At 37.8% G+C, this 22897-nt stretch overlaps 2 protein-coding genes across 3 annotated transcripts; both read left to right on the top strand.

The window, feature by feature from the left end:
* The first annotated feature begins 981 nt into the window (after positions 1-981).
* LOC131432292 (lysophospholipase-like protein 1) lies at positions 982-2389 on the top strand. The gene is made up of 4 exons (XM_058598487.1): positions 982-1206; positions 1317-1586; positions 1657-1834; positions 1990-2389. Exons 1-4 carry the CDS (start codon positions 1131-1133, stop codon positions 2216-2218), a joined length of 753 nt encoding a protein of 250 aa, XP_058454470.1. The 5' UTR covers positions 982-1130; the 3' UTR covers positions 2219-2389.
* Positions 2390-3138: 749 nt separating this feature from the next.
* On the top strand, positions 3139-22675 carry LOC131428405 (facilitated trehalose transporter Tret1-like). Of its 2 annotated transcripts, none has more exons than XM_058592350.1 (6): positions 3139-3334; positions 15197-15433; positions 15499-15940; positions 20247-20416; positions 20476-20780; positions 20850-22675. In XM_058592350.1, the coding sequence occupies exons 2-6, from the start codon at positions 15260-15262 to the stop codon at positions 21307-21309; spliced, it is 1551 nt and encodes a 516-aa protein (XP_058448333.1). In that variant the 5' UTR covers positions 3139-3334; positions 15197-15259; the 3' UTR covers positions 21310-22675. The 2 variants fall into 2 exon arrangements, with proteins under 2 accessions (XP_058448333.1, XP_058448334.1); XM_058592351.1 differs by lacking the exon at positions 3139-3334 and adding an exon at positions 12704-12830.
* Positions 22676-22897: the final 222 nt, after the last annotated feature.

Raw genomic sequence — 22897 nt, forward strand, 5'->3', positions numbered from 1 at the left:
TCTCCTTCCGTTGGATGATTTTCGGGCATAATTTCATATTATCAGCTTGGTGTGCACCTTTGCAATTAATACAAATGGGATTGTTGGTATAACAAATATGGTCAGCGGTGGTGGTCGTGATTTCTTCCGCACAGCGTTTGCATTGTGCTTTGCCTCTGCAGTTTTTTTCCGCGTGGCCCAGGCGCCAGCATTTGCGACATTGACGTAGAGGGTATATGTATTCATTCACTGGGTAAAGTACCTTTTCAATATTAATATGTGTTGGTAATTGCTGTCCTGCAAAAGTAACAATCACAGTAGTTAACGGTTGTTCAATACCTTCCACATGCTTGATCACCCGTCTGATTTCAACTATTTCTGGATTATTGATTTGCACGAATTTTCCTTTGTCGAATGCGGTGGCTGTATCTAATCCTTCCTTGTCGACTTCCAGTTCAACGCGTACGACACCTAGCACTTCGACTAACCGTTGTGGTATGGAAAAATGGACGTTTTCCATTTCGCACTGAGCAAGCTCGTTGGCTGCCTCCGCAGAGCTCATCAGAATTTTCATACGGCGTTTACCAAGCGGCGTAGCTCTTATATATTTCTCACCAAATGAAGTGATAATTCTTCTCGCGATTGTAGTAGGTGAAAGATTGGCTTCTCCACTGCCCTCTCCTATAACTACGAAAGGTCCCTTTGAGTTAACTGGGTATAGCCTCAAACGGCGGGAGACTGTATCAGCTTTGTCTATCATTTTATTCCAAAGAATCGAATAAGCCGAACAATAGAATCAAAGGTGCTATTGTTTAAATAGAAATTTCTGTAGCTGAGTGTAAAACGACTGTTCTTCACCGAGGCTAGAAACAAACTGTGCATACAAGTTTCTGGGTGTACATGGGAATTCATGGCATCGCCATTTTCTTTCCAGCGGGTTGCACGATTCACGCATGATGCAGTGTCATCGCCGTTTCTATTTACACCGGTAGATTCGTAAATAAAGAAAATAAATCCCTCAAAGCATTTGCATTACACATTGAGTTTTGCTTGTTTTTCGATTTTAACGAGTAGTTCTCTCGTTTAGTTCTCTAAAAGCAGTTGTTATTTTAGGAAGTAGTTTTTTTTCAACAGAAATTGAAGTTTAAATAATGAGGCTTATCGAAAAGGTGTTCAATCCGACTGGCAAAGTTCATTTGGGCACGTTAATTTTCTTCCACGGATCAGGTTTGCTGCAATAGATTCAAAACTAGTCACTTCAGCAATGAAGTCGATTATGTAAATTGAAAAGAGGTCAAGTGTTAATCGCGCAACTATCGGTTTGACCCCTCTGATAGGTGACACCGGGAATGGCTTGACGGAATGGATTCGATTTTTGCTTGGCCGTGACATGGAATTCCCGCACGTTAAGGTGATAATTCCGACTGCTCCGGTACAACCGTACACCCCGATGGGTGGAGAAAACTCGAACGTTTGGTTCAACCGGAAGCGGATAGAAATGGACTGTCCGGAGATCCGGACTTCACTGGCCTCAATCTACGACACCGTGAACGAAATTCTGAAGCGAGAGATAGCACTGGGTGTGCCCGTCAATCGGATTATTGTCGGTATGGTCGGCCTTTGAATGGGATTTCTGTGTGTGAAAAATATGCTAATTTATTTTGCTTCTAATTTTAGGCGGATTCTCAATGGGAGGAGCACTGTCGTTGCATACGGCGTACCATCTGAATCGGGACTTGTTGGGAGTTTTTGCGATTTCTTGCTTCTTGAACACTGGTTCCATCGTGTACGATTCTTTGGACTGTGTTAGCTCGGATGAACCCCTGCCGGAGTTGTTGATGTTTCACGGGGAGAAGTGAGTTTTTCTATACTTTAGACTACTTTTGAAGCAATGATCTTGATCAAAATCAAATATCATGATGTTGATTTGACAGAAGCTGTTTACTGGAGTTTTTTGAATGGTTGTCTGTTCCCACTATTATTTTAATTATTATTGATAAAATTTTCCAGAGATACGCTAGTGCCGATCGAGTGGGGCAGAACGACGTTCGATGAGTTGGCCAAGCTGGGTGTCCGGGGTCAGTTTGTGCCGCATCGCAATGCGCTGCACGAGATTAAAAAAGATCAATTGATCCAGATCATCGAATGGGTGAACCGACTGATTCCCGAACCACGCGAGGTCACACCGGAGGAACCTGTTCACAAAGTGACTGCTACCAAGAAAAAAGGAAAGCTGTAGCGAACACGTTCGTTCCCGGAGCGACATCAGCAGGGAGACAAAGAAAAAAGTACCTAAACAGATTCTTTACTAAAAATGGGTTTTCACTCTCATACAGTTTTGTTACGTTATCAGTTCCTTATGTTTGCACTACCGTCTGGCGGCAATAAATCTTATTCCAGGCTATGTAAATCAAGCGTTTTATTTTCTTTGAATGACTTGGCTTTTTACTAGCACGTGTGTTATTTAAGCTCACTAACATTATTATCAAACCAGCTCTTAAATGATAGGTTGAGAAAGAAGAAAGAATTTGCTTCATATAGTAGTTCTAACAATTTTATTCATGCGAGTGATATTACCAAAATTTATCAATTCATTTTCATCAGATAGAAAAAAAACATCATCATTGAAACTATCTCGATTAGTTACTGATCACTGGCCGCTGGCGAGTAACGTCTTGAACGCGCTAGCACTTTCGATTTTCATTCACGGCTTTTCTGTGAATCGAGACGCATTGCTTGTTGGTGTGAATATAATATATTTTGTATGTACATCTTGGCATAGACAATTGGACCTGGTAGACAGAAGCAATTGTCATATCTTTTTACTATTTAACGCAACCTTGCTATTATTTTTTTATTTCACAATATTCAATAAAATCAAATAGTTACAATCAATATTTTGGAGAAAAAAAACCAGGCATCGACGTACGGGTTTTCCAATTTTTTGGAATAAACCTAAAAGCCGTTCTAAGCACCACACTATACCGAAACTCTCGTCAAAACTTGCAAAACTAGAGTGCTAGGTCCGTTTTTCATTGCTCAGGCTTCGTTTACTATCAGTTATAGGTGGTAGGCGGGGTAGTATTGCGATTGTGACATCATCGCTGACATGACGCTGCAAGCTTACAAACGGCAAGGATTCTGCGCACTGTTCTTCGATCAGCTGTCACTAGCGGTCAGGTCAGGGAAGCGTGTTTGGTTGTTTTTGTGTATAGAATCATAGCATTGAAAAATTAATTGGTTTCAAGTTTGCAAATTGCTTTGAGTTATCGTTAAAAGATTCTTAAATTGGTTAATTTTGTTTGTGCAAACCATGTACTGGTAGAATTTTATCTCATTCCGACACACGCATTCGGTAAGTTCAGTGTTTGTAGCTATTTCTTCACTTTCCAAGTTCTGCATGTCCGTGTCTAGGTCAGTGGTGTTTTTGTGAGTTCAATGGCATAGTTTTACTGTATCTACATGGACTGAGCAGAAAAAAATGAAATTTGAGTAAATTCAAATATGCGGGTATGATCCGAGTGTGCCGCGAAATGTGTTACTGAGTGTTCAATCTTCTTTCGAAGACGGATTGTCATACAGAAGAAGATTTTGAACCAAAATAATATAAAAAGCTTTTTTTATTTCACTAATATTTATATTAGTATGATAAAGATCATTCACTCAAAGATCTAATCCAAGTGTGAATTTGTGGGAGTAGTTTCGGAGCATCAGCTGATGTGAAGTTTTTGAGCGGGAAAATGGCGAAAATAAGAAACACATTAAATCATGAAATATCAACTAAAGAACTGTTTTGCTGTTTGTCTTGTAGCTTTTTCCGGATGTTTCGTGATTCTTTATATCGTGGGGTGACACTCTGCACAGTTAGAGCCTAATTTTTTTAATCGGCGAAAAAAGATACCGACAAAAATTTTTACTGAATTCTCGGCAATTCAAAATCTTATACCGAAAAACGGTTTTGTAAATTACCTGGGTCACTGCTACAGATCATTTTACCGAAATGAGTAAATTGGAGCTCTCAATTTACCGCAGGTTTTAGACAACTGAAGTTCGGTAAATCATTAGGGCAATTCCAGAAATGCTTAGCAGATCATCAGACTCGACCTTCTCCGATTTGGATAAAACTTTGCACATGGCTTCAGTATGGCAAAGTTTTGAACCGATGGAGAGGACAATCCGACTCACGACTGATTTTTAAAAAGGGTGTATGTATTTTTGCATTTCACAAAAATTGCCTTTTTCAAATCGTTGTAACTCAGAAACCGTTAATTGTACAAAAATGACGTTCAAGAAGAAGTTATAAGGAATCGATTGGGCACTCTAAAAAAATATACACTGAAATTTTTTTTTGATTTTTTTCGCAATAATTACAAAATAATCCGAAAAAGTTAAATAAAAAAATCAGGGTTTTAATTTTGTTTATGATTTTTATTTTAAAGCTGTTATTAAAACCTACAGATTGATGGCTATCAAATCCGTGCCTTTTGAAAAATGAAGAAGTTACAGCTAAAACAGTTTACGGGTGCATGCAAATGATCAAGTTCTTCTCGTTGTAATTCGGAAACTGTTCATCGTACAAAAATGGCGTCCAGGAATAAGTTGTAGGGAATTAATAAGGGCACTCTAAAAAAATATATACACTGAGAAAAATAAATGAAGCAATCCATTTTTCCAACTCTTCGAAGGATTGAAAATGTTGATCTGCCAGGCCGTGTGCCATCGAACGGAATAGGTGGAAGTCAGAAGGGGCGACATCTGGGGAACACGGCAACACTTCCCATTTCAGCATTTCCAGGTACTTTTTGACCACTTTTGCGACGTGAGGCCGAGCATTGTCGTGTTGGAGGATGACTTTGTCATGTCGCTCTTGATATTGTGGCCGCTTTTCCTTTAGCGCGCGATTGAGGCGCATCAGTTGCATTCGGTAGCGATCTCCTGTGATGGTTTCACACGGTTTTAAGAGCTCGTAGTATTTTCTGCGTTTAGTATTATCGTATCGAACTTACTTTTCATCACATCGCACAGTGGTCCAAAACGGCAATTTCATGCCTTTAATTATTTTTCAGCAAAACCGTAGACTTTTCATCACTGGTGTCTTATGAAAAGTTGCACGGGTTGTTACTGCGGTTTTATGTACATGGACGGCCATGTTCCAGTACACGTGTAAAGACAGATAAAAAAATTAACTTTTTACTGGAAGCAGCTAGAGAATTTTCGTCTTCGACAATATTGTAGAAAATTAAATTTCGAGTAACTTTACTTAAGAAATTTTTTTTCTAACTCTAGCCGTTAATTTATTTTAGGTGGTTTAAAAAATAAAGTTTTAGAAATCAGTTTTTTTGTTCTAACAAGTTTTATATTCTTCTGAGAGTAATGAATTTTTCTACAAAACTAGATTTTGTGCGAATACTTAACAGTCTATGACATTTCAAAGTGGTATGATAAATTTCAAAACAGTTATGAATATTTTTATGTAAAATACAGTCGAAATTCAAACTTATATATCGCAGAAGAGTGCAAAAAGTAGCAGATCAAACAGTTTAGGTTGGATAATAATTTCGATTAAGAACAAAACCTCGAAGGAATGGTTTGTATCCGATTGTATCCAAGGATTTCATCAATAAATATAACTAGAAATAATAAAAATAATAATAATAATAATAATAATAATAATAATAATAATAATAATAATAATAATAATAATAATAATAATAATAATAATAATAATAATAATAATAATAATAATAATAATAATAATAATAATAATAATAATAATAATAATAATAATAAGAATAAGAATAAGAATAATAATAAGAATAATAACAATAAGAATAATAATCACGATAATAATAATGATAAAAATAATAATATGTAACTGTGAATATCTTCAATATATTTTAGAAATATTTTGTTTTTTATTATAATCAAATAAATTTTTCTTAGCTAACACTTTGTTGTAAATGTAATCCAATTTGATAATAACACAACATCAAAGCAACCGGCGATTCTCGAGCTCCAACCTGTGAACATTGGTGGATGTGCTGTATAACAAAGACAAATGTGATGTTTACACTATTGCTGGTAGCCAGCATGCTGGTGCCAGTATACTGACACGCCAGCAGCTGGCAACGTTTACACTATTGCTGGAAATTTCTTGCTGGCAAAATTTGTAAAAACTATAAAAAACAATAAAAAACATCTTTAAAATACTTAAATCATCATGCTCATTAATGATATTGATCCACTTTGCGCGAACAAATGCTTTTAACTAAGAAAAACATGAAATACGTGCGAGATATACATCAATTTCATTCCGTCGCCATCTTGAATTTCTCCGCCAGCATCGCTTGCTTCTGAAGGATGATGGCTCAAAAAATGATGGAAATATATTTTTGACCTCTATTGTTCCAATAGTACCGCGAGTAATGAAAAAAATCTATTTCAAAACCCCCGGCCTTCTTCAACCCGTTACTGTAGACCGCTTCGTTAAGGAAACCACAGAAATTTCAATGCGTGAGAGAAATTATTTTAATCAACAGACAGAAAATTTGAAACCAACGATTATATTAAATGAGACTAGAAGAATCAAAATTGATTATAAAATGGTGCTAACAATGGTTGACGGTAAAATTTGTAACGCATTAACGGCCACTAAGTCATCTAAAAAATGTTACATATGTCAAGCTACTCCAAAAATGATGAACAATATTGTGGAAATCAAAACACGCACGATTAATACGGATACATTTCAGTTTGGTTTGTCAACATTACATGCATGGATAAGGTTCATGGAGTATTTTCTTCACATTTCATATCGATTAGAAATCAAACCATGGCAAGCACGTGGAACTGATCGCGAAAAGTTTGTCAAACGAAAAATTCAAATTCAACTTCTATTCAAAACTGAGATTTGGTTGATAATCGACAAACCATGCGCGGGAGGTGCGGGTACATCTAACGATGGAAACTCGGCGCGAATTTTTTTCTCCTTTGCTGAACAAACAGCTAAGATAACGGTATTGAAGTTAATGTACTCAAACGATGCGGCAGCATTCTTCAAACAATTGCATCTGGCCATAAAATAAACTGTCAGAAGTTCGATAATTATGCATTGGAAACTGCACAACAACTTGTGGACTTGTACCCGTAGTATTACATGCCGGCTAGTGTTCATAAAATTTTGATTCATAGATCGCAAGTAATCAACTCATTCCTGGTACCAATCGGCCAACTTTCTGAAGAAGCACAAGAATCCCGTAATAAGGATCTTAGGCGTTATTGTAGAGATCATAACAGAAAATCATCGAGAGTGTTAACCAACAAATTCATGCGGCTTCTTTTATCTTCTGATCCCGTAGTAACAAGTCTACGGAAATTACCTCAAAAATCCATGAAATCTCTTTCATCAGATGCGAGAAGCTTGTTGAATTTTAACGAAGAGGATGAGCAATCAGCATACACCTCTAGTGACAATTCAGAAGATGAAATGTAATATACAGAACTATTTCATTATGTTGATTTTGTTTTTATTATTCTTGAGCATAAAAGTATATAAAATATATAAAAACCTCACCCCAGACATATATTCGCCCATATAATCCTTGGATACAATCGGATACAAACCATTCCTTCGAGGTTTTGTTCTAAATCGAAATTATTATCCAACCTAAACTGTTTGATCTGCTACTTTTTGCACTCTTCTGCGATATACAGGGTGATTTTTTAAGAGCTTGGGAACTTTTTTAAACAATAAAACGCATAAAATTTGCAAAATCTCATCGGTTCTTTATTTTAAACGTTAGATTGGTACATGACATTTACTTTTTGAAGATAATTTCATTTAAATGTTGACCGCGGCTGCGTCTTAGGTGGTCCATTCGGAAAATCCGCTTTTTTATCGACAAATTTTGTTCAGCGATGAGGCTCATTTCTGGTTGAATGGCTACGTAAATAAGCAAAATTGCCGCATTTGGAGTGAAGAGCAACCAGAAGCCGTTCAAGAACTGCCCATGCATCCCGAAAAATGCACTGTTTGGTGTGGTTTGTACGCTGGTGGAATCATTGGACCGTATTTTTTCAAAGATGCTGTTGGACGCAACGTTACAGTGAATGGCGATCGCTATCGTTCGATGCTAACAAACTTTTTGTTGCCAAAAATGGAAGAACTGAACTTGGTTGACATGTGGTTTCAACAAGATGGCGCTACATGCCACACAGCTCGCGATTCTATGGCCATTTTGAGGGAAAACTTCGGAGAACAATTCATCTCAAGATTTGACGCCTTTAGACTATTTTTTGTGGGGCTACGTCAAGTCTAAAGTCTACAGAAATAAGCCAGTAACTATTCCAGCTTTGGAAGACAACATTTCCGAAGAAATTCGGGCTATTCCGGCCGAAATGCTCGAAAAAGTTGCCCAAAATTGGACTTTCCGAATGGACCACCTAAGACGCAGCCGCGGTCAACATTTAAATGAAATTATCTTCAAAAAGTAAATGTCATGTACCAATCTAACGTTTAAAATAAAGAACCGATGAGATTTTGCAAATTTTATGCGTTTTATTGTTTAAAAAAGTTCTCAAGCTCTTAAAAAATCACCCTGTATAAGTTTGAATTTCGACTGTATTTTACATAAAAATATTCATAACTCTTTTGAAATTTATCATAGCACTTTGAAATGTCATAGACTGTTAAGTATTTGCACAAAATCTAGTTTTGTAGAAAAATTTATTACTCTCAGAAGAATACAAAACTTGTTAGAACAAGAAAACTGATTTTTTAAACTTTATTATTTAAACCACATAAAATTAATTAACGGCTAGAGTTAGAAAAAAAATTTCTTAAGTAAAGTTACTCGAAATTTAATTTTCTACAATATTGTCGAAGACGAAAATTCTCTAGCTGCTTCCAGTAAAAAGTTAATTTTTTTATCTGTCTTTACACGTGTACTGGAACATGGCCGTCCATGTACATAAAACCGCAGTAACAACCCGTGCAACTTTTCACAAGACACCAATGATGAAAAATCTACGGTTTTGCTGAAAAATAATTAAAGGTATGAAATTGCCGTTTTGGACCACTGTGCATCGATGTAAAAACCTCATACGATTTTGCCTTTGAAGCAGTTACTCGCATACAAATAAACGGCGCTCGATGTCCCTCGATTTCAACTCGTACGGCACCCAGTTTCCTTCTTTCTGAATCATGCCCAGGGCCTTGAGACGTTTTGAAATGGCTTGCTGACTTACTCCCAACGATTCGGCAAGCGCTTCTTGGGTTTGGCACGAATCTTCATCAAGCAATGCTTCTAGTTGTTCTTTGAAGGTTTTTTCTCTTCCACCACCATGTTTGTCTTCGACATCGAAATCACCATTTTTAAAACGTTGAAACCACTCCCGACATGTTCTTTTACTCAGAGCAGCATCACCGTAAGTTTCTGAGAGCATTCGATGCGCTTCAGCTGCATTTTTTCGAATTGTAACAGAAAAGTAAAACTTCTCGCAAATGGCGAGAATTGGGCACATAAACAGACATTTTCGAGCGTGAATAATACGAAAACAAGATCAACTGTCACTGAAACGGCGATGACAATTCGTTAGGCTGAATAATGTTTTTTATAATGACCTAATCACAAAAGGTTCAGGCAATGAGAAAGCGAACAATTCAGACAAAAGTGATGCTCTTGATGGTGATATTTACTGAAAGGTTCATTGGTTTTAATGAATTTTCTAATGCTTCTTGTCGAAGGACACTTTTCGGTTGGCAAGCTTCTTGGGAAGAGGGTAACCCGGGTAAGTGGTTGCGCACAATTATTCTTAGGGTAAAGTCAGAGAGAAAACGACAAGCGAAGTGATGCGAAACTTGACAGACCGCACCGAGGCGCACGGTAGAGCTCTGCCCGTTCAAGTTCAGCAGAAGAATGACATGTACATATGTCAGAGTAAGTGCGATGCGATCGATCAGTAGTCGCTTCGCAACGCATCGAGTTCACTCTGACATATTTGTCAGAAAATATTATTCGAGTAATTTTCTTTAGATGTCAATTAAACAACAACAGAAATGAACAAAAACAATTTTTTTAGTTAAATTAGAAAAATAAAATGATATGAACGGTTGAATTGGCCTCTGCAATCTGCAGCTATATGGCGCACTGTCGTCGAAAAATCGTTTACACTGTAATGACTACTAGCCACTAGATGGCTCACTACTACCGAAAAGAATTTTGCAGTCGCGGTTGTCTATTCTATATTGGCAGGTATAAACACGGTAGCGACTTTCCGTGTTGTATTGACGGAAAAAGACATAAACGAAACATAAACTTCTTTTTCATACAATTTTTCGGCTAAATAACTGTATTCTTCATTCGATTCAGCGAAATCGAATCTCTCACTGCGAAAACTTTGACCACTCGGAAGGCAAAAACCGAATATAAAAGTAATTCTTCGGACGGCGTAACCCAAGCGAAACCTACCATGACATAACAAGAAGCCACGGAGAAGAGCAACCGCCTACTACGAGTATTCTACACAAACTGTGAAGGATCTAATTTTCTTGATCCAAAACTATGATTTGAACAAATATAAAACTACCACTCTTTTTGTTTCGATATAGTCTTTAGAGCAAATTCAGCAGCTAGAAGTTCTATATGGAAGATCTATAATAGAGCAGAAACTGGAACAAACGTATCCCCAGCAAGCCGTTCTAGTTTTTTTATTCGACCAGTTCTTCTGTCAAATTTAAAACTAGTCTACGATGCCGTTCTATTTTTTGTATATTTGAAACACGAGTAAAATACTGCTGGGGCTACCAGTTTTTCTTGTTATAAAATTCCGATTTAAATTTTGTAACGCATAAATTATGCATCTAGAACTAGAACACTACTGAATATGCCCTTAGCTGGAAAAAACTATAACCCTTGGATAGAGACACCGGTTCGACTCGTTGTTGATTTTTTAAAAGGCCGTTCAGAAATGTTGGCCATGTTATCGTAAATCAATATGACACCCAAGAAAAGCCTGTTTCAATCCACCTAGTGGTGTGACAATGCCTCTATTAAATTACTCTCATTCTCATGCCATAAAGAGGGTATGATTTTTCTCAATCTCAGAACCGTGTTTAACTAAAATCACACACCGGTACCACGTGCTCGAAATCGCTGTGTGTATCGTTCGTAAAAGCTGTGTTTTTTTCTTACGTACCGGTACGCTTTATATGACGGTTTAAAACTTTTGATGTTCATAACCTTCTATTTTCGATACCGCAACTCGGGAGCCCGAAATGCAGGAGTTTCGTATGGGATCACAAAATCTTTCATTTGAACCTAAGTTTAAGGGATTAGGTCAAGCCATCGATAACAAAAGTGAGTTTTAATTTAGAGTTTGGGAACATTGATATTTGAACTTTTAGTTCAAATCAGATATTCGAGTAGTTTTTTACTCCCTTGCAGGGTCGCTTTTACGAAGGGACAGTGGGAACACATGCCCCCGGACCCACGGTCTTAGAGGGCCCTTGACGGGACCCACCGAGTCAACAAAACAGATCATTCAGTTAGTTAGGGGCACACAAATAAATCTTGCTTTCGGGCCCATCAATACTTAAATGCTGCACTGAAACACACTGAGTATAAAATAGATGAAGACAGAAGTGGAAAAGAAAATATGCAAAAAAATTCTCCAGAACCTACAATTTTGTTCTATTTGGCTGAAAATAATCTGTGTCGTTTAAGCTGCCTTGGGATGTGAATTCAACAAATTAAGCCAGGAGTAGCACAAACTGTACATGTACAAGTTATAAACACTTTGTTATCCGTTGGTTGACCTCGCTTCTACAAACCTCACTTTAACTTGCAACTTCTTTTTTGATAATCTCATACTCGAGACAATCGAAAATTGTTTACAAAACAGAAGATGATATATTTTCAAAAATGCAGCCATCTTGAGTTCAAGTAAGTTTTACAAAGCATCTGAATAGAATATGAACTATTCAATCAGTACCAATCATTTGTTCCGCTCACGCAAAATTATTCATTTAATTATACTATAGCCGGGAGATCGGAATGGCTTTGGCCGACAATATTTCCAGCGAGCTTCCATTTCACAGATCCGCTTCTCAAACATCTTCAATAGTAAATAAGATTTTGCGACGCGACGAAGCAAAAGTAATAAGCTAACCAGAATGTTGCATGTTTTGTTATCCGATCTTACGATATTCTCATGTCAATTGGATGTTGCTAGTAGGAGGTATCTATGACACAAATTGGGGGCCACACTCAACCGGTTTGCGATCATGCCGCCGCTTCATGACTGCTGAATCATTTGTTTGACGGCAAACTGGTGTCGGCTCTATTGTTGTCTGATTAAATACGACAAAAGTTCCCTATCATCGCTGATAGGATAGTTGTGCACACAGTGTCGGGCTCGATTGTCTTGAAGATAAACGAACAGATGAAAACAACAGTGAGAACAAAGAAAGCAGAAAGATGTTCATCTCTGTGTTTATGTGGAGCGGTTCAGTTTTTCAATCACACTAATCTACTAACAGGAATGGTGTGTGTTGAGTGTAGGCCGTGTTATCCACAAAATAATATGATGGCTTGACTAACGAGATAACTATTGCACGGAGAACCCGCAGATCACAAAATTACAATATTGCAATTGTTGTTTCACGCCTTGGTTGTTTCAACTAAAATGTTGTTGATTTAACTAACATATCTGTTGATTTTGTCATAACCATTCAGGTAACCGAAATTGTTGTATTCAAATGCTGTCACTTGGCGGAGAACAAAGACAGTAAAACGCAGAACAAAGAACCTCTTAATTTCACCAGAAGCGTTTCATATTGAAAGTTTTCAATGGTAAATGAACGTCATTTATGTTAGTTACGTAGTGGTCGTTTTATGTAAGGAAAAGTATGAAGAAGAACATAACAGTTAATTGTAAAACAAGTTTTCCATGGGTTAAATAGATATTCTTACAGTATAAATGTTTTAATTTCATCTGAGAGTAATGTATTCTAGGACAGTTTTGTGTTTGTGTTTTCTTGAAAGTGTATCTGTAGCATTAGGTTTACCAGCGAGTTTACTGTCAGGTCATTGATCAAGTTTAAAGATGAAATGGCTGTGACTTTTGGTTCCGGAGATATGATTGTATAAGTGACGTAACCGACAAAACGCGTTGAATTTTTACGCGCTCAATTTTATCAGAGATGGCTGAACCGATTTTAACAAACTTATGCTCGTTTAAAAGCTACTGACGGGCCATTGATCAAGTTCGAAGATGAAATGGCTGTGACTTTTGGTTCTGGAGATATAATGGCATAAGTGACGTAACTGACAAAACACGTTGTTTTTCACCGCAGGGTGCCAATATTTTGGAATCACCTCTAATTTCGTTAAGCGCTATTGTTCAAAAGTTTAAGCACCTCGAAAAAAGTCCTCATGCAAAGTGTGAGCTAAATCGGACATGAGTAAGGGGTGCTGCCCAGTGGTTAAAGTTTGAAAATTTTTGATCTTCAAAAATCACCATAGGGGGGGGGGGAGTACATGAAATTTCCGAAATCGAAAATTTTTTTATGCCAAAAGTCTTGAAATTACATGAAACGTCGAGATTTAGTGTTATCTTAAAAAAAATTTTTTTGAAGAAATCGACTTTTTGGTCGATTTAAAAAAAATATTTTTTTTCGAGATGACACTAAATCTCGACGTTTCATGCAATTCTGAGACTTTTGGCATAAAAAAAATGTCGATTTCGGAAATTTCATGTACTTCTATGGTGCTTTTTGAAGACCGAAAATTTTCAAACTTATACGCTGGGCAGCGGTTTTTTTTCGATTTCGGAAATTTCATGTACGTTCATTTCATTCTATGGTGATTTGTCAAGATCTATGAAAATTCCACTAAGTGGACTAAGAAGGATTTTTTTTAGATTAGCATCACTCTTCTCATACAAAAAGGCAACGCAAATGTCAAGCGTTTGGTTGGAAAAATTATGCCTACTGTGTGATATAAACACTGAAGAATGCTTTTGTGAACTACTCAATTCAATCTGAATCAATTGGTGTCAAAAATGAGCCCAAATTAGTGTCACAAATTATTCAATAAAAATATCGAAAATGTTTTTATAAGACTGTTTTGAAGAAAGAGAAAGGCATTATCACACCACTAGGTGGATTAAAAGGGTTTTTTTTTCTAAATAGTTTTGGTTACTTTCACTTGCTTAATCGAATAGAAATGAATGAGTAGAAGAATGAGCTAGGCAGAATTGTAATTCGTTTGTACAGGATTTAGACATATTTTTATTTGTATTTAATTGAAGCATAAAGTAAAGTATTGTTCTTTAGTTATTTAAAAAAAAAAACTACAGACACGCAATGCAGATGAATTGAATTAGTTTCCTATAGGAAATTGAACTCCTTAGAATATTACCATGGAGGAAGAATTTAAATCAAAATTTCAATAATGTGGTTTTACGATATCAGGTCGTTCAGAAAATATTAATCGAGTTATCTTCTTTAGATGTCAATTAAACAACAACAAAAATGAACAAAAACTAGTTTCAATCGTTTTTATGCATGGCAAAGAATGAAATTTAACTAAAAAATTATTATTTTTCCGGCGAAGATAAAGTTCTATAAACTCAATTAAACAAGCATAACATAGATGTTCAGGGTTCATACCAATAATATTGCTTCTCGATCATCAAGGTTTGAGTGACATTCTAAAAATATTCCAACTCCGTTAAATACTAGCGGTCGGGAATAACGCAATGTAGATAATTTTACCGTGCCTGTCTCGTGTCCAGTCTGTACATAACTTGTGACGAATGTACGGAGGTGTATCGCTCGAAATGTTACCCTTTTTGTTTCCAGTTAATTCCGTGATAATGATAAACAACGCAGCATTTTGTTATCTGAGTCGTTTGATTGCTTGCCATTCGGTTGGTGGAATTTCCGACTAAAGCTACGATTAGTCTCGCAATTCAATGAGTTGGGATAGGGCGAGTCTGTTTCGATGGTAGTTGTACGAGAACTACAGAACTATCCCTCAGTTCTACGTCATTTACCGTTACAGTAAAATTCGGGCTCACATTATGAAAGCTGAGTTCGCTCATCACTTCTATCTGATGTTCACCAGCTATTAGCAAGTTGTTAGCAAATGCACTAATTAGTGGAAGGGTTCCCCCGCCCAACAGCTGGATCGTTCACACAGTTGTATTATTGCAGGGTGGAGCGAATGATAGCAATTGAAAAGATTCAGATACGGCGTATCTGTTATGTTCAGTTGAAATGGCACCGGCAGCGAACGGGCTACTGTACGGTTCCGGCAAGCTAACGACGACGAAAGAAACAACGGAGCGAACTGATGGGGACTTTGACGATCAACTCTTGTCTTCGGATGTAGCTCAGGAGGCGGAACCGGTTCTCAGTAAGAAGTTATCCTGGCGCGATGGGTGCCCTCAGGTAAACATATGCTTTTTTTGTAGTCCGTAAACATGCATATGACCATTCGTTTCCATTTTTCGCAGATTTTCGCAGCAATCCTAGTGAATCTACTGGTCGTACAGGCAGGAATCAATATGACCTATTCGGCGATTCTGTTGCCTCAACTTTCCGAACCGGACAGTCCGATCCAAATCGATAAGGACGAAGCATCGTGGATCGCCAGCGTGGTGACGATTGCACTGCCCTTGGGATCGCTGGTGGTAGGGCAATTGATGGATCAGTACGGACGGAAAAGGGTCTGTCTGGTGACCTGTTTGCCATTTGCCCTCGGATGGGCACTGATAGCAATCGCACAAAACGTAAACGTGATCTACATCGCTCGGATTATTCTGGGCAGCTCCGGAGGACTGACGACCGTTGCGTTGGTGTATGTGAGCGAGTTGTCACACGTTTCGATGCGGGCAATGCTGCTCTGTCTGAATAGTGTATTCGTTTCACTCGGAATTTTACTCACCTGCATTTTAGGTAAGTCACAGGTCTAATTTTCTGTCTTTTGTTGTTTTAAGCAAGGATGGCTTTTATCGTATCAAAGAATGCTCACTCGCAACTCTTCCACGATTAAATCAGTGCCATAAAAGAGAATCGGAAATCATCGCAACAACAAAAAAAACCGGCATGGTACATTTAACATAGAATAGACACCAGTGCGAGAGCGAATTTCTCTCGATGACATTTCTGAGAAACAAAGATTAGCACGCTGCTGTGGGGATTCTCTCTGAAGCAACAAACGGTCGCTTATTCTCGTTTCGCGATCCGATTCTGTATGGGCAGTGGATAATTGCGATAGAATCATTTTACTATTGCCGCTTATTCTAACTATGTGCATATAACCTTTGTATAAGTTGTGTCTATGAAAATATCTGTGAATGCTCCACACAAGGATTTTGAAATATTGCAACCTAGTATGAGAATCATCAAGTTGAATCATTGATTCTATTTTCTGCGATAATTGTCAACTTGCGATTCTCTCTTGGAAAATTCCACACAGCAACGATCATTATCAGACTGTAAATTTTTTTTAAGGGAGTGAAATACTCAGTGTATGAAGTGGAGCGAAGAAATGTAGCAAAATTCTCTCACGGTTCATGCATTGAGAGACTCGAATTCTTGTAGCATCTTCTACCGGATTGAAAATGTTGTATACAATATAGATAAAAATCGAGCAGCTTCTGTCAAATTTTCAGCAATCACCAACACTGTTTTTAAGTGTCTAGACTAAAGTGGAAAAGTTTAGTTTTGCGGAATTTACGGTACTATTGAGGGTAGAAAATAACCTTCCACTGCCGCTAAAATGCATTGCAATCTCAAAAATTATTGTGTTTTATAGACCATTCAAATTTAAGCTGGCATGCCAGTGCTTGCCAGTGAAATGTTTAGTTTCACAACCGATTTTTGTTCACGTGTTTGGCATCACGTTTAGTATGGAAAAAGTCAATTGTTGTGCTCTCATGAAACATGTGTTTTGGAATTGTAAACAAATTGGAAAATTGACAAACAAAACGAAAGAATAGTTAGATAAAAATAATGGGGCAGCTTTGGATTACACCTTTAAATATACGAGAATTTAGTAGTGGCCTAAGGCTCGCTGTCGATGCTGGCCGGTCGAGAAATATAGGCACACAATCTAACTGATTCCACAAGAATTATATTCTACTAATATCCTACCGCTGGGTGTCACGCATTCTGACTCCGAACCAAAAACTCGAACGCGAGCGCACTTTTGAAGCGTAAATAGTCACGCTGATTTGAAATTGGGTGGAATTTAAAATTGAGAAAAATGAAGAAATTTTCAACTACGAGTAATACTGCGCGTTGCTGAAGCGATTGAACACCGAAATCACTGCGAAACTGTCCCATTACAATTCGGACGAAGTTACATAGAAAGCGCATTCGATTTTTTTAAATTTTCAAAGTGGTTTCTTTTCTCTCATGAAATTAAAACAAATTATTTGAATACATGATAAGTTCTTCGTTCTCAATAAGAAGCATGTTCATAAGTTGTGAACGTATTCTACAGCTTTTCTCGTAAGATCAGGTTTTCTTGATCCAATAGGAATGTGATTAACACTTCAAGGTATGAAGCCAGTAGGTGCCTCGCTCTACGTATTACATTTCTCTCCATGCTCTCTCGCATATGTGCAAAATGACTCTCGATGAGTCGGGTGGCCAAGAAAGTTTTGGTATTTTCGGTTACAAGTTTGACGCACTTTGATTTCGCTGTGAATAATTCACAAGTGTTAGATATTCAAATTTTATTCGATATACTGATAATATTAGACTACAACAACAGAATATTATACTCAACATTTGCTACTTAGCTATTGTAGACTAGCTGGCACACCTTCTTGCGAACGTTCCTCATTAAATTCCGTACAGACTTCTTGGAGACAAGTTTTGACACTTTTTTCCAATCTTTTTCGAACTGTTAAATGGTTTCTGCTGCCGAGACATGTTTCCTAAGATGTGCCTTTGTTAATGCCCAAAATTCCTCAATTGGTCGAAGTTATGGGCAATTTGGTGGATTCGTGTCTTTTGGGACGAAAGTGACATTTTTGGTAGTATACTATTCTACCGTTGATTTCGAGTAGTGGCAAGAAACAAGATCTGGCCAGAAGACAACAGGATCCTTGTGGCTTCGAATCATGGGTAGAAGTCGTTTTTGTAATCATTCCTTGATGTATATTTCGCTGTTCATTGAATCAGTGGTGATGAAGGGTTTCGAAATCTTACCGCAGCTACTAATTGCTTGCCAGACCATAGCTTTCTTACCAATTTTTTCGACTTCAATCGATGTCTCGGACTGGTTTAACTTTTGCCCTTCTCGCACCGTATGATATTGTGGTCCCGGCAAGGATTTGTAATCGAGTTTCACGTAGGTTTCGTCGTCCATGATTATGCAGTTCAAATTTCCAGCAAGAATCGTATTGTACAGGTTTCGAACCCTCAGCCTGATCGATGCTTCTTGTTTCGGACTACGTTTTGATTGTTTCTGCTTCTTATAGGTTCGAATATTCAAACGTTCTTTAGCACGAAGAACATTTGACTTCGAAGTGCCCACTTTTTTGGCCACATCCCGAACTGGAACCTCCTTCTTTTTGCTCGAACGCCTTCAGTATACGTTTATCCAACTGAGGATTAGCAGGACCTGCTTTTCGACATTGCATTTCGCATGGCTTTTTCACTTACTCCTTCCATTTTTGCTATCTTTCTCAGCGACAGTCCGCGTTCTGTGCACCATTTGAACACAATTTTTCGACGTTGTTCTGCTGAAAGTCCACGCATTGGTATCGGATCAAACTAATGAAAACGAATAAACAACTGCACAAGTGGTTAGAGAAGAGTGTAAACAACAGGACGCAGCCATGAAAATTGACAGATTCTGAACCATTGCGAAATGGCAGCGGTTTTTGGTTGCGTCCATACTTTCTGGGACAGTCTTTATGTGCAAAATGACTCTCGATGGGCCGGGTGGCCAAGAAAGTTTTGGTATTTTCGGTTACAAGTTTGACTACATCACATAAAATCCAATAAAGCTACCGCTTGTTTGGCAGCTTTTCTGAGTTGATTTTATTTCTCTCGTAATGTGCATAGAAATCGACTTACCTTCCCAAAAATAACATTCACTTCATTTTTATCGCGACAACATATATGTTTTTATGAACTAATCGCATCTGAATTAAATTATCTAGACATTGTCGGGATAGATTTTTCATCCATGCTTTTGAAGGCGAGATATTCAATGAACAAGTTGAAAGTTTACCGTTTTCAGCTATGAAATTCTTCCTTCAGAAAAAGACTTTCCGACTGCTAAAGTCAATGAATCATTCTGAAATGTTCACAGAATAATCTAAACTATTTTCCTAAGAGATTGTCAGTTGGGTTTTTCGATATTCGTCACCGTTTCTGAAAAAATCAGATTTGAAGCGTGAAAATAGCCCTCAAAAGCGCCCTAAACCACACTGGCCTCAGCCCTTAATCGGGCAAACTCAATTTTTGTTGCTTCACCAGTCTAACGAAGCAGCAGTGGCAGGATACAAAATCTATCCGAAACAGCCTCCATAGAAGGTAAATGTTGATGGTATTTTCCGTTAACTGAGTGCGTTGTTTGTGTGCTGTACGACCTCGCTACCACTTGTTCGGACATCACTAAAACAAAGAAACCTAGTTTCAGACAGACCAGACGGTTACAGGTTTGTGTGCAAGAGGCCGCCACTTCCCTCTCGGCGAGTTGATCTTATCGGCGAAACGGCTTTTGGTGAATTGCCACTTTCGGCGAAATGACAATCGGTAAAATGATCCGCTCCCCAAAATGGAGGTGGGATGAGCTTCTGGAGTCAATCGCCACGATAGATTTGTCTATTTATGGTGCCATCCCGATCATCAAGCCCTAACAAGTTTATAACAAAAAAACCTGTTTTCGTAGCAAGTGCTGATATAAGTCTGGTCATGTTGGTAGTTAAAATATCAAAACTTTCTAACAAGTATCAAGAAGAGAAATAGTTTAGATATGATATGATGATCGGGATGCATCCCTGATGGCCTGCCAAACGGTTTTGGTGAATTCTTTCATTTTCTTCTTGTCTATTTGTTCAGGAACGTATCACACTTTGCTGAATCTTGCCAGGCCACAGGCTTCTTACGTTCCATGCCCGAGTCTTGAAGAATTTGGTCAGTTGGTGACTTGTTTTTCAACGGATCTATCATCTCTAGCGTATTTTTTTCCGTGGAATATTGATATTAAAGTAATTTATTGTTTCTTTTCCATTTTCAGCCCTATTTTTCGATTGGCGAGTGATGGCAATAATCTACACTACATTCTCAGTAGTTACATTTTTCCTGATCATGAACATACCAGAATCTCCCTACTGGATACTAACATTCACGAAAAAACAGCCTTCCGCTGTGCGGAATATTATGAACTGGGTGTATCGAGATAAAACAGTAAGTAACAACTTTTGGACGGTGTTATAAAAGCTTAAAGTATTTTATTTTGTGTTTAGTTAGCAGAACAGCAGTACCGTCAGCTTATCCTAACCGAACGGTGTACTGCACGGAAGGCAATTGAGACGAGTACAGCTCAGTCCTTTTCCTTCAAGTCATATCTTCACCCTCGAGTGTATCGTCCACTCTGGACTTTGCTATTGCTCTTCCTGTTCCAGCAACTGTCAGGCGCCTACGTTTTGATTTTCTATGCGTTGGACGTATTCATGGAGATTGGAGGATCTCGGGCGGCAGGATTCAACGAGTACAATGCATTGGTCATTTTAGGAGCGATTCGATTCATAATGTCAATTCTCACCTCGGGGTATGTTTTTTTAGATTAAAATTTTAAAATTCAAAGTCAGCTACTAGTAATTCATCTTCTTTTTTTAAGGTTCTCACGACGATACGGAAGACGACCGCTGTTGATCATCTCAGCCAGTATAATGGGAAGTTTTGCTACACTGGCAGCACTGTATATTGACTTCATTCGTAAAGCCGGTCGTGAAACGAGCCCAACGTTTGGGAGTTATCTGTTGCTGCTCTGCGTGCTTGGGTACGTTTGTTTCAGTGCCTTAGGTTACCTCGTGATTCCGTGGACCATGATTGGTGAAATTCTTCCGACCGACGTAAAAGGCAAACTGGGAGGACTGGTTGTGTCGGTGGCCTACGTACTGATGTTCGGTGTCGTCAAGGCATTTCCCTACCTGCTGGATATACTGGCGATGCAGGGGATTTTCTACCTTTACGCAATTTCCTGTTTTGCCGGTGTTATTTACGTGTACGGCTGGGTTCCGGAAACGTTCGGGAAAAGCTTCCAGGAAATCGAGCAATACTTTGTGAAGAGTGACTAGGTTAGTGATTAGCTTTGATCGAAATAAGAGAGTGTACTTATCGGGTGTACGAACAGAAGTACAAAGATTGTCTTCCAAAATTACAATAACGATAGTTTGTAAATAGTATGATTACGGAAGAACTGAAAGGCTTTTGATAGAACATAGAGTATTTTATCAATAAAGGAAGAATAGACGCAATTTTGAAAGATGTGAAACTAAACATTCTGTAACTGATGGAAAGAATTTAATTGTCCCGCATTTTCGAAGATCAATTTGTTTGTCGAGTTTTTGGCTCCAAGCACAAGTTTGACATGATTTATCGCTGAACAATATTCATCCTTGTTAATGACCTTCTCTATAATGTGATTCATTAGGCGCGGATAATATACTGAGGCACAGTTAATTATTCTAGCCTAATGGAGCGAATTATCGAGAATGAGGTCGTGGATGTGAATAATATATAAATTACAAATGTTGTTTGATGTTTAGTCATTTCGTTTTCATCCTCGACTATTATTTAGTTTACTGAAATTAACATTTAATAGGATTTTTTATATAACTTTTTCAACGTTTATATAACCGGGAACAGACAATTCAATAAAGATTTGTAAAGTGTTAGTAGGATCGCATCACCAGCCGTGCAATGGTTCTGTATTTGAAGACGAACACGAGAAAAGGTCCTAAGTGCAAATGAGAGTTTCTCTTTGCTTACTTTCTTTTTCGATTATTACGGTCCGATGGGCCATCCCTCTCTCTAACTCTTAACATAGAATAACGACTGAACTCGTCGACTTTCGATCTGTAGTTAAGAAATTGTTGGAAAATACAGGAATATGTCGTAATAATTGGAAGAGTGAGTAAACAAAGAGAAACTTTCACTTTCACTTGGGACCTTTTCTAATGTTCATCGAGATTTGCTATAAATCGGCTGCAAATTCCACATAGGGAATGTAATATCAAGATTGTACTAAATTGTACTCAAGATGATTTGACGTAGGACAAAGTCTTTGTTTTCTATAAAGGAGAGCAAATTCAAAATACGGAAAAGAACAGTGGTGTGGTTTTTAACATCCATAGCTCAACAAATTTTAAACTGATTTTCGATAAGAAATCTATTGTTAGCATCGTCAAAGATCTCATTTCTCCGAAAGGAACATTTCACCGAAAGGGTAATTTCGAATACATATTATTATTCACCCTCATTCTTGTTTACGGCCGTATGCGATACGTTCGAAAGTATAGCAAATTCGTATTCCCGTTTACGTTCGAATCAATCACAATTTTAAACATCGTACATGCATAAAAACAACGCCCATCCAATTTTAAACTATCAGTTCTGGTACAGATTTGAGTTGTAAATAAAAATCTTTGATATCATTTGTTATTTGACTTGTTTTTTTCACTGATTTTGTATCATCATGTTTGCTTACGTCCGTATCGACCATACGACGAACACATGCTTTCGAACGAATGCGAACAAGCCATTCTTGTTTTCACTCGAACGTGTACGTACGCGATTCCTGTGCAAAAGAAGGATCGGTAGCGCAGGTAGTTTTTTAAGGAAGATTCCAAGCATCAAGGAAGTGACGAATGCTACATAATAAAT

Source organism: Malaya genurostris, chromosome 2 (genome assembly GCF_030247185.1).
Source record: "Malaya genurostris strain Urasoe2022 chromosome 2, Malgen_1.1, whole genome shotgun sequence".
Lineage (NCBI taxonomy): Eukaryota > Metazoa > Arthropoda > Insecta > Diptera > Culicidae > Malaya > Malaya genurostris.

Bases quoted from the DNA above. Each gene is read 5' to 3' on its own strand.
- LOC131432292 (XM_058598487.1), top strand. From the start codon at position 1,131: ATGAGGCTTATCGAAAAGGTGTTCAATCCGACTGGCAAAGTTCATTTG. The intron at 1,587-1,656 runs GTATGGTCGGCC...TTCTAATTTTAG, and splicing joins CGTCAATCGGATTATTGTCG to GCGGATTCTCAATGGGAGGA. The intron at 1,835-1,989 runs GTGAGTTTTTCT...AAAATTTTCCAG, and splicing joins TTGATGTTTCACGGGGAGAA to AGATACGCTAGTGCCGATCG.
- LOC131428405 (XM_058592350.1), top strand. From the start codon at position 15,260: ATGGCACCGGCAGCGAACGGGCTACTGTACGGTTCCGGCAAGCTAACG. The intron at 15,941-20,246 runs GTAAGTCACAGG...TTCCATTTTCAG, and splicing joins TTTACTCACCTGCATTTTAG to CCCTATTTTTCGATTGGCGA. The intron at 20,781-20,849 runs GTATGTTTTTTT...TCTTTTTTTAAG, and splicing joins ATGTCAATTCTCACCTCGGG to GTTCTCACGACGATACGGAA.